The sequence below is a fragment of the Leptopilina heterotoma genome, unplaced genomic scaffold (assembly GCF_015476425.1).
Source record: "Leptopilina heterotoma isolate Lh14 unplaced genomic scaffold, ASM1547642v1 Lhet_228, whole genome shotgun sequence".
Lineage (NCBI taxonomy): Eukaryota > Metazoa > Arthropoda > Insecta > Hymenoptera > Figitidae > Leptopilina > Leptopilina heterotoma.
In genome coordinates this window covers 729,242-746,552 of record NW_025110946.1, presented here as the reverse complement: position 1 = coordinate 746,552, position 17,311 = coordinate 729,242, and the positions used below count along the sequence as shown (strand labels likewise).

General features: G+C 28.3%; 1 protein-coding gene across 1 annotated transcript; it reads right to left on the bottom strand.

Annotated features, from left to right (window-relative positions):
* Positions 1-1,258: 1,258 nt before the first annotated feature.
* Positions 1,259-17,152, bottom strand: LOC122502327 (UNC93-like protein MFSD11). The gene is made up of 3 exons (XM_043612314.1): positions 16,405-17,152; positions 1,870-2,799; positions 1,259-1,792 (listed from the first exon to the last, which is right to left on the bottom strand). Exons 1-3 carry the CDS (start codon positions 16,495-16,497, stop codon positions 1,430-1,432), a joined length of 1,386 nt encoding a protein of 461 aa, XP_043468249.1. The 5' UTR covers positions 16,498-17,152; the 3' UTR covers positions 1,259-1,429.
* Between the last annotated feature and the right edge of the window lie 159 nt (positions 17,153-17,311).

The window sequence follows — 17,311 nt, the reverse complement described above, 5'->3', positions numbered from 1 at the left end:
CAATTTTATAAATATGCAATTATTCAATAAATAATTTTTGTTTTATTTCAATAATTGAATTCTAGTAGAATTTTCTAATAAATATTGATTTAAAAATGAATTTCAGTTAAAGTTGCAGATAATAATTGAATATTCAAAGCAATATAACGTAAATCTTTAGAAATAATAGAATTCTGAAAAAATTTTGTTGAATTTTTTTTTTTTACTATTTGGAGTTTTTATCTCTCCATAAAATCAATTATTTTAAGAAATTTTAATAAAATTCTTTTCCAAAATTCAACTATTTTCATAAGTATTAAAATTCACCAAATGAATTTAATTCTTTTGAAAAGTAATAAAATACTTTACAGAAATTAAATTATTTTCAAATTTTCTGTTAAATTCTCGTCAAGAATTAAATTATCTTTATAAATAGATAGCGAAATTCTTCTCAAGAATTAAATTATTATCATAAATGGTAATAAACTTCTTGTCAAAATTTTAATTATTTAAACAAAATTTAATAAAATTCTTCGCATAAATTATTATTTAAATTCTTCTCAGGAATTCAAGTATTTTTTAAAATTTTAATAAAATTCATCAAAGAATTTTCAATTATTTTCAAAAATTGTTATAAAATTTTACTTAAATTCCTTTAATTAAATTATTGAATAAATTATTTATTTGGATTTTATTTGTATTTAAATAATTGAATTCTTGTAGAATTTTCACATAAAAATTGATTTAAAATTTTAGATAATAATTGAATATTAAAAGCAATATAGCGTGAATTAAATTTTGAAATTAGTTTTTTTGAAAAAGTTTCATTCAATTTTTTTAAAAATTATTTAAAATTTCTATTTAATTGAAGAATTTACGAATAATTGAAATTTCGTAAAATTGAAAATTGTCAAAGAACTTTTTCGAAAATTATTAAAAATCGATTTAATGAAGAATTTTAGTTGGAACTTCTTATAAATAATAATTGAATTGTAAATGATTTTTTCACTGGGCCAACTTGAATTATTATAAAACATGAAGATATTGATTGCTCCGAGTGATCGATATTTTTATGTTTTATAGTTTTAAGTAAAATGTTCTCTTATTTGACTCGGACTGTTTATATTTTTATCAGTAATTGGTCCGTAAAGTCCGTATTTTAAAATACTTGAACTGGTTCGAGCCCTGACAGCGGCTTTACAAAACCCCATCATTTAAATCTTCCAGTGTAGTGTCATTACTTTATGACATTTATCACTCTACATGATTTCCGTTTCACGTTTTTAGTAATCTCGAGAAAAATAAAATTGAGGTTGGTCAACATCTGCTGTAAACAACACGCAGAGTTAAGCATGTGCAGTGGTATCTCTTTAGATTTGCTTGTTAACAATTTATTGTTAATTAATTATCGAAACCGACAACCGACACTGAAATTTTTGAAATAAGAATTCTAATCACTGACACACGATTCTTCTGACTGTGTTGTATCTATCACAGATTGCATAGTATTTTTGGCTCTCTTATTTCTCAAATCAACAATGCAAAAAGCACCAGTTCCTAGTATCACTGTCAAGAATAAAATTGCTAATTGCAAATGTAAACCGATATATGTGCTGTAGAAAAAGCTGACGGCTGCTGCCACAGATTGACAGAATTTAAAAAGTGCAAAGGCAGGAGCACTTTCTTTCGAGTAAATGACGCCGAGTAGGGAATAAATTTGAGTGTTGAAACATGCGTCGCCAAAACCGAGAATAAGACTTCCAACCAGAGCGAGTGCTGGAGAGGGATTGATGAATCCAACGTCATTGGTATCCTAAAATTAAATTATGCTAAGTAAATAACTATTTTAACGTTTCGCGAAGAAAATGTATCATTTTGAAAAGTAATTACCTTGAACGGAGCATTGTTCGGCAGATTGAGTAAAGTGATAAGAAAAACGATTAAATGCATAACAAATCCTGCTGCGACAACTGGCCAACCAGACAGCGATTTGGTTCGCTTTGTACCAAGAATACCGAAAATGGCACCACCAACTACTTCTCCAATTCCAATGCAAATACCCGACAAGGGTATGTACCTCTTTCTCGATTCGCCCATTCCCTCGGTAAATCCAATGCTCGATGAATAAACTGACGAGAAGAACGTAAGTTCAAGTCCTGTGTAAATAAATGTCAATGATAAAAGTAAAATTTGCGGCGTAATGAATAGTACGAAAGCATCTCTAATTGCATGCCACGCAGACATCAATGGTTTCTCTTTTGGCTTCTCCGGTATTCGAAGTTCTTTATCGGCACTCGATACACCCTCAGCTTCGCCAAGGACAAAATTTTGCGGTGCACTCTTCATTAGCAGTAGAACACCGCCTCCAATCACTGCCAAACTCGTCAATACTTGAAAAACAATTCTTCGTTTTGCTTCTTGAATTTCCTCCTCTGTGAATGCAAAAAATGCACAAAGATTGCCGCCAAATAGCGACAATTGAAAAATTGCCCAAAACAATCCAGCATTTCGAGTCATTGTCTCGGCATCGCTGTTCTCCGTGAGATACTGACCGTGACCCGTCCATATTAATGCTGCACCAACACCCACCAAAGCTGATGCAGTGTACAGAAGATTCGTCGATGGCCATAGAAATGTTGCTATGAAAAATATGTAGCAAAATGCACCGGTCAGAATTGTTATTCGCGGTCCTGTTAATGAGATAAATGATGGCGCCAACCAGTTGCAGGATGCGAACACTGCGTAAATTATCGCTAAACTCGTGTATCCTTTCCCTGTAAACGAAGGATCTTCCTTGTGAATACTTTCCAAAACCGAGGGCTGAAACAAATTTTAAATCCATTAATACTGTGGCGCAATTTAACAATACTTCAAAAGCAACAAAATTAAGACAAGGCCTGAGAAAATTAAAGAAAGGAGAGTATCTGAATTATTCTTATCATTTCAACTCAAAACTTTGCCGAAATTCTGAAATCAAATAATTTCTATAAAAATATTTTTAAATTTTAAATTTAACAACATTTTATAAACTTTGAAAAAACCTGGAAAAGTCAGGGAATTTTGATCGAAATTCTGGAAATCTAATTTTACTTAAATATTACAAAATTAATTCAATTTTAAAAGAGTTGCGTTTACAATTTTCATAAATAGATAAACTTCAAAAGGTTTCAATTTGCAATTTTTTAAAATTTCAATTTTGAATGAATTAATTAAATAATAAAAATTGCACAGGAATTCTATTACCTATTTACAAATTCTTTATAAATTTCTTCGCAATAATTCAATTATATTTTGATAAATAATCAAATTTTTTACCGAGATTCAATTATTTTCATAAATAATAAAAAAAACTTTATAGGGTTTTCATTTATTTTCATAAATGTGACAGGGACAGTTAAAAGGGACCTCGGGTCGAAAAAATCGATTTTCACATTTTTATTGATTCTTATAGTAAACGGGCCTCTCTTTCCAACGCATTAAACCGCAGATTTCTAGCTGCATTAGTTTTCTCACAATTCAACTTCAAAGTTAGGTACTTTGACAAAAAACAGTGCAAAAAAATCATCTTGGTAAACTTCAAAGTCGTTTTACTCGAAATCTTTTTTTCGGACCGTAGTTCCCTTTCAACTGTCTCTGTCACAAATAATAAAACTCATCGCAGAATTTCAATTATTTTTAATATAAATTTTAATGGAATTTCTAGAAAAATGTAATTATTCTTAAAATTTTTATTAAAATTCATCAAAGAAATTCAATTATTTTAAAAAACCTTCCTATAATTTATTTATTAGAATTTAAGTATTATTGTCAATACATTTTTAATTAAATTTCTTGCAAGAATTAAATTATTTTCAAAAATTTTAATGAAATTCTTTTTAACAATTCAATTTTTTCAAAATAATTTTAATTAAATGCTTCATAGAAATTTAATTAATTTCAAAAATTTGTTAAAATTCAATTATTTTCAATGTCTAATACATATTTCAATAAAATTTCACAAACGAATTCAATTATTTAAAAAGAAATTTTAATAAAATTCGTCTCAAGAATTCAATTATTTTCAGAAGTAAAGTTTAAAAATTATTGACAAAATTTCAATTATCTTTAAAAATAATAAAATTTTTCTCCAAAATTCAATTATTTTCAAAAATTTTAATAAAATTCTTGGCAAAATTTCAATTATTTTCAAAAACTTTTCTCAATTCAATTAAATTTTTTTGCAGAGATTCAATTATTTTGAATACAATTTTAATCTTATTTCTCGAAAAATGAAATTATTCTTAAAACTTTTATTGAAATTCATCAAAAGAATTTTAATTATCTATTTAAAAATTTATTTATTTTTAAAATTTTTTAAATGTAAGTTCAATTTTAAGAAACATTCAATTCATCAATAAATTATTTATTATTAATTATTATTATTATTTTTTTTTCTTTTTTTTTTTTTGCTTAGGGACTTTTGGGAAATCTGCCTACAGATACCTTGGATTCCGCGCTCCAAGGTTATGTGGGGTTGGTATGATAAAACAAAAGGAAATACAAAAAAAGAAAAATAAATATATATATATATTAATAGTAAATTTAATAAACTGGCGACCTACTGCCAGCCCGACCCACTAAAACCCGTAACCCTTCTTCTGGAGCCCTTTACCCTCCCTCGGAACTGTCGTAAGACTTTAGCCTTCGAGGGTGGCGCTCCAACTCTGTCGCTAATGCGACCTTCTTCTTCTCTCTGCGGTTTTCCTGCGTCCGTAGTTAAAAAAATGATTAAAACTATTTCATAGTCTAAGCGGAATTTACAGCACAACAATAATAAAAAAAAAATTGTTTAAGAAGTGTTAAAAGTCAAAAGATAAAATTGTAAACGGATATAAAAAAGAAAAGAAAAAAAATGTAAACAGGTATATAGCGTTGAAAAGACAAAACTGTACAAAAACGAATAAAACAAAACAAAACAAATTAAAAAATGTAGAAGGACAAATAAATCACAAAATAAATTAATAAGAAACGAACAAATAAATTTGAAAGCTGTTTAAATTACGCTTTTTTGGCGGCCGTCAAGATCTTTCCTCGACATAACCGAGATTATGAAGTTCTCGACGTGCCGCCAATTCTCTTCTGATTGGGTCATCAGCGATACCATGTTCTCCGGTGTAACTTGACTGTTTACACTTTCAAACATGGCCCGCCTCTTCAAGTCCCATTTTCTGCATGAGAAGAGGGTGTGCTCCGCGTTGTCCTCAGGGAACTGGCAATATGCACACACCTCGTCCTCGCGTAATTTAAAGCGACACAGGTACGAGTTAAAACACCCGTGACCTGTGAGCGCCTGAGTCATATAATAGGAAACCTGACCGTGTTTCCTATTTATCCAGGTGGCGAGTGCCGGGATAAGGCGATAAGTCCATCGACCTTTTTCCTCACCATCCCATCTTTCTTGCCATCTTTCTATGAGCCTGTGCCTCGCTTCTTTGCGTATCAGGCCCTTGCTTGGTCTCAATTCCTCATCCGTGGAACTGCTTTCTTTAGAAAAGAGAAACATTTCTTCCCTTTTCCTCGCCAAAAGATCTGCTGGCGGGACACTTGCAAGGACCTGCACAGCACTCGTAGATACCGTCTTATTTGCAGAGATGATACGCGTTGTTATCGTCCGCCAACATTTGGCATTAGCCGTGAAAGATTAGCCGCACACTCGATCGCCTTATTTGACGCCGTAGCCATGTGGTGGTGGAAGTTTAACCTTCCATCTAACTCCACACCAAGATATTTAATTTGCTTACTCCACTTGACCTCGAATCCGTCTATCACGATTCGTGGGAGCTCATAACCACGTCTGTCTGTGACTAGCAGTGCCTCGGTCTTTTCCAGGGCCATTTCAAGACCTCTGGTATCCAGCCAGCTTTTTGCTAGTCGCAGACATTCGTTCACCAATGTCCCAAGAGCCTCCTCACTTTCGGCAGTGCACACGAACAACGCGTCGTCCGCAAAGCCGATGATCACCGCACCTTCGGGCAGATCCATTCGCAGAAAATCATCGTAAGATACATTCCATACAAATGGACCAACCCTCGAGCCTTGAGGTGCCCTACGCTGCATCTCTTCCCTGAGAGTGCAGGTGTCTCCCTCATATATAACCCACCTGTCGCTAAGATAATTATCCATTATCCGCAACAAGTAGGGCGGCATGTTTTTCTTTTCCATCGACTCGATGAGATCTTTCCATCTTGCGGAATTAAACGCGTTGCGTATGTCAATTGCTACCAACGCGCAGAAGCTCTTCTTTTTCCCAGGTCCCAATTTGTTATTTCCTGCTTTGGCTATGTCCACAACTGCCTGGATGGCATCAACTGTGGACTTGCCTTTACAGAAACCAAATTGGTGATCCGATAGACTATTCTCTCCGGTCAAGTGGCTTTGCATTCTCTGCAGAACCATATCCTCTAGCAGTTTGCCCATAGTATCTAGCAGGCATATAGGCCTGTATGATGAGACTTTATTTACACGGAGAAAAATTTTCTATTAATGATTACAATAGTCGAACAGTACTGCTCGGATATGTGACCACTTTTCGTAATGCCTAAAGTAGCTTCGTTGTAACAATTCTGTAAGTCGAACGTACTCATTAAAAATTTATTTGAAATAAATACGAACTAAATATGAGTTAGCACAAAGTCTATGTGACTGATTACAAAACTTTTATCTACGTTAAAAGGAAATCTTGGATTCTATCCACATTTGCAGCAATCTAAGGGGATCAGTGATACCGACTGTAGTAGCCTTTACAACAGGACTATTATAAAATAAGGTGACCGGCTGCCTTGCCTTCTTATTTTACTATAGTTCTTTGTAAAGACTACTATTGCTATATTTCTGATTACAAATGACTGTTGTAAAGTTAAAAAAGAAAATTTTCAACTAAAATAAAATTTTTTTGTAATTCATGACTTCTAATCATGTATTGCACATTAATTTCACTCTTCCAAGACTACCCCCTTCAAGATTAATTATATTATTAAACTAGACAATTTCACTAAACCCTAAGTACATAAATCTAACTTAAATACTAAACGCATAACATAATAACGATCGCTATTTACACATATTTATACATGACTTAAACTTCCTTATATACAAACTGCTATGAAAGTTCACCGCTTGCGAGAAAGACTTATACACTTTAAATGTAAAAAAATCACTTCGTTCTCAATAATTAATAAAATTATTGTTCATTGCTAGTCTTTAATATTGTAAGGTCTATTTTTTATTACATTTCCATAGTGAACATTTTTTTTCTAACACACGCAGCGAAGGTACAAGATTTCTTGCCTGTATAAATTGTTATATAATTTACACAACTTACGTAAGTTACATAACTTACGCAAGCTACGTAAATAACAAAAGTAAGTTACACAGCTAAATAAGTTAACTTACGTAAATTACGTAAGTTACGTAAATAATGTATGATACGTAAAAATATAAGTTACGTAAATAACGTAAGTTACACTTACGTAAATAACTTAAGTTACGTAATGGGCGAATTAGTGTAAATTGTACTAATAGTTTAGGTAACTTACGTACTTTACGCAAGTCATGAATTACAAAAAAATTTTATTTTAGTTGAAAATTTTCTTTTTTAACTTTACAACAGTCATTTGTAATCAGAAATATAGCAATAGTAGTCTTTACGAAGAACTATAGTAAAATAAGAAGGCAAGGCAGCCGCGGTTACCTTATTTTACAATAGTCCTGTTGTAAAGGCTACTACAGTCTGTATCACTGATTTCCTTAGACCGCTACAAATGTGAACAGTATCCAAGATTTCCTTTTAACGTAGACTATTGTAATTATAACAAGTCTCTGCGTGAATGCCCACAGTACCCTTTCTGAACCTGTACATCTAAACTATTAATGATTCCAAAAAATAAATTTCAACACAATTAATACAGTGTTTGGATTCATTAAAGTAACTTTAGTAATCGCTCCTACTAAATTCTTAATAAATTACATAGTTTTCGTAATCATTACAAAAAGTGGTCACATATCCGAGCTGTAATATAGACTATTGTAATCATTACGAAAGAAATTTTCTCCGTGTAGAGGTTTTTCACCTTTCCTCAGGAGGACCAACCTCTGTCGCTTTTAGTCGCGGAAGAACTCTCCTCTCTCAAGGCAAAGATTGAAGCATCGAAGCAAAATCTGGGGTGAAGTGTCGATCACCAACTTTAGGATCTCGTTACTTATCCCATCGATTCCAGGCGCCTTGCCTGTTTTTAATCTTTTGCCTGCTTTTTGCAGTTCACTAAGTGTGAAGAGTTCTTCCTCTTCGACTTTGCTTTGAACTCCAGTCCCTTCTAAGGTATGGCTCCGCAGGAGGAAACAAAGAACTTATTATCTTTCTGACCCAATCGGGATTGTCCAGGCCGGGGGTCTTTTGCCTCGTTACTAATTTTTTAGCAACGATTTTAAAAGCCAGGCCCCATGGGTCCTTATCGACTTCCTCAATTAGGTCCTTCCAGCTACGGCGTCGCGACTTGCGGATCTCTTTTTTGAGGTTCCTTTTTGCCTCCTTGAAAGCCTCTTTCAGCAAGGGAATATTATTATTATTATATTGTTTCTACTAATTTAATAGTAAAATTTACTAATTCAAAAGCGAAAAGTCAGTCACTACTTACAATTAGTAAGCATTTTTATTTTTACTAATTCAAATTTTTAGAAATAATTAAATTTTGAAAAGGTTTCAAATTATAATCTTTGAATGTTTGAATTTTTCATACTTTTAACTAAAAATTGTGTATACATTTAATTTTTTTGAAAAAGTTAAATTGAATTTTTTTTAAGTTACTTGAAGTTTTTATTTTCTAATATACCTATATTTGATTGAACAATTTCCGAATAATAGATGAAATTTCGTAAAATTGAATTGTAAACAAAAGGAATTGAAAATTTTCAAAGAAATTTTTCAAAAATTATTAAAAATAATTTATTTAAAGAAGAATTTTAGAAAATAATTGAATTGAAATGAAAATAATTTTGATAAAGTTACAATAACAAGATTCTTATAATATAAAATAATGATTTTATCATTCGGTCATCTTTAATGACTCGGAGTGATCGATTTCTTCATGTTTTATAACAATTTTTTTAAAATTCTTTAATTTCAAAAAGGTTTTGAATTTGAATGTTTTGTAAAATTTTAATTTCTATAGAAAAGTAATAATTATTAAATATTTATTTAAAAAAGGTAAATATAACAATTCGGAATACAGTATTATATGAAAGTTCCATGTATTTGTAAAAATACTCTGTCTTGAAGTCAATTCGAGATCTAAGTAAAAACTTAAAGAAATAATTTTATGAATAGTGCGAAACAAAAATTAAATTAAAAAAATAAAATTGTTATTATATATTAAAAATAAGTAAAAAAAAAAAGTTTAATTAATATTTTATTTATACAATAATAGGGGAATGTAGTCAAGGTTGGTTTACTGTCTAGGTAGGCCATCGCGATTTTTTGGACAAGTTCACTAGCGCCACCTACGCGCATGCTTGTCGAAGCTTGTCTTAGTGTAACCTAAGGGCGGTATTCATAGTCGATACTTATTTCTTAAGCAGCGACTTAAGCTGCCACCTAGATTCATAGTCGTGCAATAAGCATTGCCTTAAGCCGCAACTTAAGCATATGCTTGATAAAGTAAATGCTTCGATTTTGAGATGCATAGTCCCATCTTAAGAATGACAAGTATTCATAGTCAAATAAGATGATCTTATTTGACATTGCCGGTGAACTTATTTGAACGAATTGAGGTTATGATTTTAAGTCAACGCTTTACATGACTTAAGCAATTACTTATTGTCTTTTTATAAATATTTATAATAAAAATGAAAAGATTTTTTGTTAAAAACAATTTAATAATAATTAAAATTTAATAATTTAGAAAAAAGGTTCAAAATTTATAAAATTTTCACGAGAAATAAAAAGTATTTTTTTTCATCGAAATGTTGAAAAAACATTTCGATATGCATCCACACACATACATCCGGAGAATTTGTTCCCCATGTTGAAATATTTATATACGCTATACTTGAAAATTTGTAAAAATAATTGATTCTAAGAAAATCGACACCCTATGAGGAAATAAAACTGTTAATATTAAATAATTATTAAAAAATACTATTTTTAAAAATTTTGTAGTTCCAAATGAAAGTTAATTGTTTTACCCCGTTTATATGCACTCTTGGTTCATTGTTTTAGGAAAAATAAGATTTTTTTATAAAAAGTTGCAAAAAAATTCATTTTACAATAACTTTTTTTAAACAAAATTTTTTCTGTCGTTTGTTTGTTAGAGACAATGGCCAAATAAAAATGCTTTTTTTCATTTCGATTATAAAAATACTCCTTATTTTTTTTTAAATTTCACTGATTCTGACTCAATAATTTTTTTTAGAAACAATATAATAATAGTTAAAATAATTTTTTCTATTTTTTAATACAGAAAAATTTAGAATCTAAATATAATATTTCGTGAGGAATAAGAATATTTCAATTTTCATCATTCTGGTAGTCATTTCTTGTATCCTTTTACTTTATAACTTTTATCATAAAAATATTAAAATATGCATATTTTTCAGTTTTTTTGACCCCCCCTCCTCTCCCTTATCAGATATTTTATGTGCATTAGCGTCATTTTTTCTAATGAATATAAGCTATCTACTATCGCTTATTGGTAGATACAAGAGAATATTGACGGAAAAAGCCGAACGCTCAATAAGATCATCTTAAGCATTTGCTTGGTCAAGAAGTTCTTAAGCTGCATTTCCTTTACCAAGCAATTGCTTATTTTTGACTATGAATACATACGGTCTTAAGCTCGACTCATTCGAATAAGACCGACTTGATCAAGCAAAGCTTAAGTCCTTGCTTAAGTCGGGACTATGAATACCGCCCTAACTTTTTGTTCAATTACATTTTCGGAAAATCGAAAATTGTGTTTTCTGTGACGTCGGTACAAAAAAAGCTCAAAAAAAGTTTTGTGCATAATGTGAAAAACCATTAATAAAAGATAAAAAACAAATTGAATCGTCAAGGCAAGTATGCAGAAAATTTGTGGAACTCATGGTTGAAAGAAAAACAAAGTAAAAAATCGAATCCCGAAACGTATTTTTTTATGGTTACAACAATTCGGCAATGTTACTTACTGTCAAGGTCGGCCACTATGTGTTTAAAATGCGCAAAGATGAGGACGAGCAACTTCATTTGCAAAAACTGCAATTCTGTATAACTCATAATATAATTGATCATCTTATTAATATTTTTATTTAATTTTATTAATATTTTAGTGCAAAATTTTTTTTTATTTATATTTATTTTTTTATATTGTTTATTGTTATTATTTTGTTATTTCATTAAGTTACAAACTGTAAACAATAAAGAATCAATTTTCCGTAACTCCAAACATGTTATTTTATTTTTTAACGATTAATGCCCTTTGAATTTTAAACATGGCCGACCTTGACTGTAATGGCCAACCTCGACTACAAATTTTTTTTTTTAAATCTTTATAACTTTTTCATTTTAAAACCAATCAATTTACTTTGTACAGAAAAGATGTTCCTATTAAACAGGACTTTCCAACCATATACTTCAATTGTCCAAATTCATTTTTAAAAAAAAGTTATAAACAAAAGTCAAAAAGGTGGCCGACCTAGACTATGTTCCCCTACGAATAAATAGGTGGATTTCACGTCAGTTCATCGCACTAATTTTCGTAAATTGATGGGATGAGGCCGTACTTCTATAAATTTATTATTTTAGTAGTGAAAAACAAATTGGCCAAAAATATGGCATTTTGAAAATGTTTGCACTTTTTTTGATAGTCGTGTAACTTTAGTTCTATTTAACCAATTTAAAGTACCTAATAAATTTATTAAATTAGAGCTAAATCCCAACAAGTCATGGAAATTAGTGTGCATGATAAACTGACCGAGGAACTGCCATGAAATTAAAATAACGAAGACGGGGTATTCTCTTATTCACTAGAAATTAAATTTAAATTAATAAATTTAAAGTAATAAAAAAAATGTCAAAATAATGTTCGCTAATCAGCAATATTCATTCATAAACTATTTTGTACCCTAGAAAAAAACTTTTTTTTCGTCTTTAATTAAAAATGCCCATTTTATTATCAGTATGAATCAGACAATATTTATTACCTGCGGATAAGAAAACCAATAACCTGGATTTAATAAGAGGATCAGTTAAATTCCTCTCGAGTATTGATTTCTTTCGTAACAATTATTAATGTCATGAAAAATACCTGAGTACCCGCATTATAATCTCTTTTTAAAAATTTAAGAAAAAAACAAAACGCCATTTTATGATAAATTAGGGTAAAAAATGTTCTTTTTTTATACAAGCTTGGAATTTTTTAACTTTCGATACGAATTTTGAAAGACTGTTTATTTCATTATTATTTATCTTGTATAAAGAAATGCTGATAACATTCGAATCGAATAAACAACAGATGCATCGCACACTTAATTATAATATTTATATCTAAAATAATTTATTTGCCTATAAATCCCATATAAATCCACAAAAGCTAAAAACGTAAAATTAACTAACTTATTAAAATTAAATGAAAATGTCTATTTTATTAGTTTACCACCGAGTAATATTAAATTTATTAGCATATGGTTTGTATATTATAAATAATTTATAAGAGACGCAGACATTGGCGTTTTTCATGTTAGAAAAGTATAAATAATTTAAATATAGAAAAATCTCTAAAAAACATATTTTAGATCATAAATATCAATTTATTTTGAATTTAATAAGAAATTTATTAAAAATATTCTAAATCCATTTTGACAAAAAATATGCAAAGATTTAAAATTAAATACATTTTTCAAATTCATACAATAAAAAATAATAAATTTGATTCTTAATTTATTTTATTTATTGTAAATTTATACGCCTATCTCTCGTGAAGGAGGTCGATAAGACACTAATAATTACTTTAATTATTCAGGCCACATATGTTTTCTTATATTGTTTATTTATGGCGATATTCGAACCAAACGTGTTAAAAAATTATTTTTAGGTTGTCGAAAAAACACCTAATTTAATTTTTTACTTATTATATGTATGTTTTATAATTAGACATTTTTTATTATAAAATTAATTAACATTATATATCTACAAATCTTTTTGAAATAACATTTTTTTATCTTATTTGCAAAAATTGATGATGAAATAAAATGAATTAAATCTTATCATTTTTTTCTACTTTATACACTAGGAAATGACATTTGGAAAAAAATTCCATTCTTTACTTTTTATTAAAAAAATATAAATGGACAAGTGTGAAATGCAACATTTTTATTTATTTCTCAATTCTGCTTATAAATTCCAGACTGATTTGCATAAATAATAATTTAAGTTATTCAAAAGTATTCAAAGAAAGATGCTATAAAAGGGCTTTAAAAAACTGTATTAAATTTAAACAACGTTTTTGTTTAATTAAATAATTTTTATAATTACATTGCTTTTGGTGCAATGTAAAATTAGCATGTTAATAATATATTAATAATTATTCATAATGAAACCATACCTATATATAATAATAAAAATAAATTATTCTTCGATTAAATAATAAATAAACCTTAGACTAATGCTTTAAGAAAATTATCTTAAATATATGCATTTTAACATTTTATTAAAGAGAAAAGTAACTAATTATCAAATATGTCTTGTATATCGTGAAATTAAAAAAGACAGATTAAATGTTAACAAGCTATAATAAGGAAGCAGTGTATTAATAAAATTACTATACAAAGGAAAAGACCGTATAAATTAGCAGCTAATACCGATACGATGATTATTCTTTTTTCAAAAACGAATTAAAATTTTCCTATTTTTATTTATTACTTCTCGTATAAATTTCTTTTAAGTTTTCCTTAAAAAATCTCAAATTATCCTAAATGTTTAATTTGTTTTATTAATATTAAAAATAATGAAAACCGGTTTTATAAGAACACGTAAAAAATGCAATGAAATCAGAATCTCTCTTTCGTGAAATCATGTAATTAATTCAGTTTTTGAAACTGTTCCTATACAAAAGTATGTAGTTCGTTCAAAATATACCAATGTACAATATACATACACACATACATATCAATTTATATTCTAAATCTGATTTTCTCAATTTTTTCATTTCTCTGTTATAAAACATAAATAACTGTTAAAAATAACCAGACTTGAGAAATAAATTATTACGTGGCTTATGGTATTTTCATAACATTTGTGACTTTTTTTTTATTATCCTATAAAATGTTGTATAAGTAAGCTATTGTTTACTATATTATTATCTTCGGAAAAAAATATAAATGCATGTTCCTTTTATAGTTTTAAAAATTGTTAGAATATTCATTTAAATTTAAAACAAATTTTTTTCTTTATTTTAGCGCAAATTCTTTCGTATTATTCAATCTGGCGACATGGGCATTATGTTTGATGCAGAGACCTAATCTTAAAACTAGTAATTTATCATTCAAAGGAATTTCAAAGTATTTATGGGTTAAAATCAAAAAATCGTTGAAATCTTGTCCTAGATAAATAATAATTTGGTTGTTAAAAATTCATGATTTTAAATACAAACATCTTGCAGAGTATAATTTTATCTACAATACCTGGTTATTTAATTTAATTTTTTATTGATACAACAGGTACAAAATAGTAAAAATATGTCCAAAATGTCATCGTGTCCCGTGTCCCTATATACATTTTACGATATAAAAAAATTTTTAATTCAATTTTTTATTATATAAAATAAAATTTATCTTCGTGTACGTGTTCTCCAATGTATAAAGTGTAATATAGGAAAGTGGTGAGAATTTTTATAGCACTAAATGCGAAAATTAAAGAATTTTTAACGTGTCCCCAGATTTGGAATTTTTTAATGTCATCGTGTCCTCACACACATATTTACCGGTTTTCAAATTGGTATCGCAATTAAAAGTTGAAAAACTATGAAATAAATCAAGTACGATATAAATTTGATAATACGTGAGCATAGAGAAATGTCAAAATCAATTTAAAAATCAGTAAAATGATATTTTGATAATATTAAGAAAAGAGTACATCTTTTTTTGTCATCGTGTCCACAAGTTTTTTTTTAAAGGCGAACATTTTTAAATTGTAATTAATGTATAAAAAAATTTTCTAGTATATGTATATTATTTGTGTAAATGTACAATTAAAACTAAATTCAAGTTTTCGAATAATAACAAAAATAAAAATTCATGTTTATTATTTTTTGTCATCGTGTCCCGTCTGACATAATTATATTTTTTTAGGAGTGAAGTCAGACGTTACATAGACAGAAAGAAAATTTCTAAAATCTATTTGGTTAGATATCAAAAAATATTTTCAGAAATTCATATTAAAACGATTAACACGCTAAATAATATGTTATTATTATTTAACAGGTAAATTCAGTAATTAAATAATTAAACTAACTAAAAATAAAAAATTAATTATTACTATAAACTTTTTTTTGTAATATCATCATATTGAAATAGGTTAAATATGTGATTACTAAAAAAAATATTATTAAGCTAATAAGTATTCCTTGATCTTGCATTTTATGATTTTTGACATATTTTAGAACATAACTAACAAAACAGACAATTTTTTCAACATTTCAAAGATTTTATTTTCTTTTAAAAAATTAGGCACATATTGTCGATTTTTTGATTTTGACTCTTATGTTCCTTTGTATTTATAAAAAAATGAAGTATAAATTTACAATTTGTTTAAAAATAATTAAAAATTATATATAAAAATGGTAACAAACTTTAGAATGTTTTAATAATTTATTATTAAAAGCAATACTTTTATTATTATAAATAGAAACTTGTTAAAACAAATGCATTTGATGCCACATTGTTGATATCTACACTGTAAAAAAAATTTTCTGTAGATTTACAGTTTTGTTTAGAATTTTATAGAAACTTGTAAAATAACTTCTTTAAAAGTAGTGAATTTAAAATCCCTTCTGTAAAATTAATACTTTTAATGTGTCAATTTTACAATTTTCTGTAAATTTACTACTCTGAATGTAGGTAATAAAAAGACAAAAATATTACCTACATTCAGAGTAGTAAATTTACAGAAAATTGTAAAATTGACACATTAAAAGTATTAATTTTACAGAAGGGATTTTAAATTCACTACTTTTAAAGAAGTTATTTTACAAGTTTTTATAAAATTCTAAACAAAACTGTAAATCTACAGAAATTTTTTTTTACAGTGTATCTACAATAACGAAAGTAACATCCCATAATGCCTGAACATAACACAGGGATATAATAATAATTAACAATTAATAAATTTGAAAATTAAATTTAATATTGAAAATAACTCACCTCTATAGTGCCCATCGTTTGAAAAGCCGAAAACACCAACATAAATCCTACACTTAATGTTATTACATTTATAAAACCTCTGTCAACAATCATTTTGAGCTAGTTAATAAAAATCTAGCCAAGTATGTAAATAATTAAATTAAATAATTGGAAATTCCTTCCACTATGTGGAGCACATGTGAATCGTTTTTGTTCGACAGTTGAACTTTCATTGGAAAGTGTATCAAGTTGTTCATGTATCAAATCATATGATTTACAACGGAGTTAAGCGGAGAAATTCTTCTCTTTCGTATCCGAATATGTTCTTTCTATGAGTCAATAGAGTTACTTGGTTTTGTGATAAAAAGTTGAAACTGGAAGGAGAAGGAAACACAACTTGCTTCCACAACTTCCCTTGTAGCCGTTTTAATCGTTTTAATAAACATCATTTAAATTCTACAAAAATACCATTGTGAAGAAAGAAGAAACAACTACTGCACAAAATATTTACTCATTTGTGAAATAATGTTCATTACATTGTTTATTTTAAAATCATTGCAAAAGTTATAAACACTTTTGACCCTTTTCCTTTTGACTGCCTGCCTCCCATCACCTCCCATCATGTTAATTTTAAGGTTATGACGGGCAAGTCGTTACATAAGGTACACAAGTAACGTATGTTACGTTACGTACCATATACTTTCAATCAATAATTATTAAAGCGATGTTAAAGTTTTAAACATTTTTACGAGTAATTAATTATTTTTAAAATTTTAATTGTGTCCCTAAAATTGAGACACTTTTCGTCATTTGAGTTAACCGCCTATTAAAACCACAAACAAAACAAAATGTTTTCAAGTTTAAAACTGACAGGATTTCATTAGTAATTTTTACAATGAGTTTTAAATTTAGCGCCAGGAAGTTGGGA

Excerpts from the sequence above, each read along its gene's own strand:
- LOC122502327 (XM_043612314.1), bottom strand. The coding sequence starts at position 16,497 with ATGATTGTTGACAGAGGTTTTATAAATGTAATAACATTAAGTGTAGGA. Across the intron at positions 2,800-16,404 it reads AAACGATGGGCACTATAGAG|CCCTCGGTTTTGGAAAGTAT; the intron begins GTGAGTTATTTT and ends AATTTGTTTCAG. Across the intron at positions 1,793-1,869 it reads CGAACAATGCTCCGTTCAAG|GATACCAATGACGTTGGATT; the intron begins GTAATTACTTTT and ends ATTTAATTTTAG.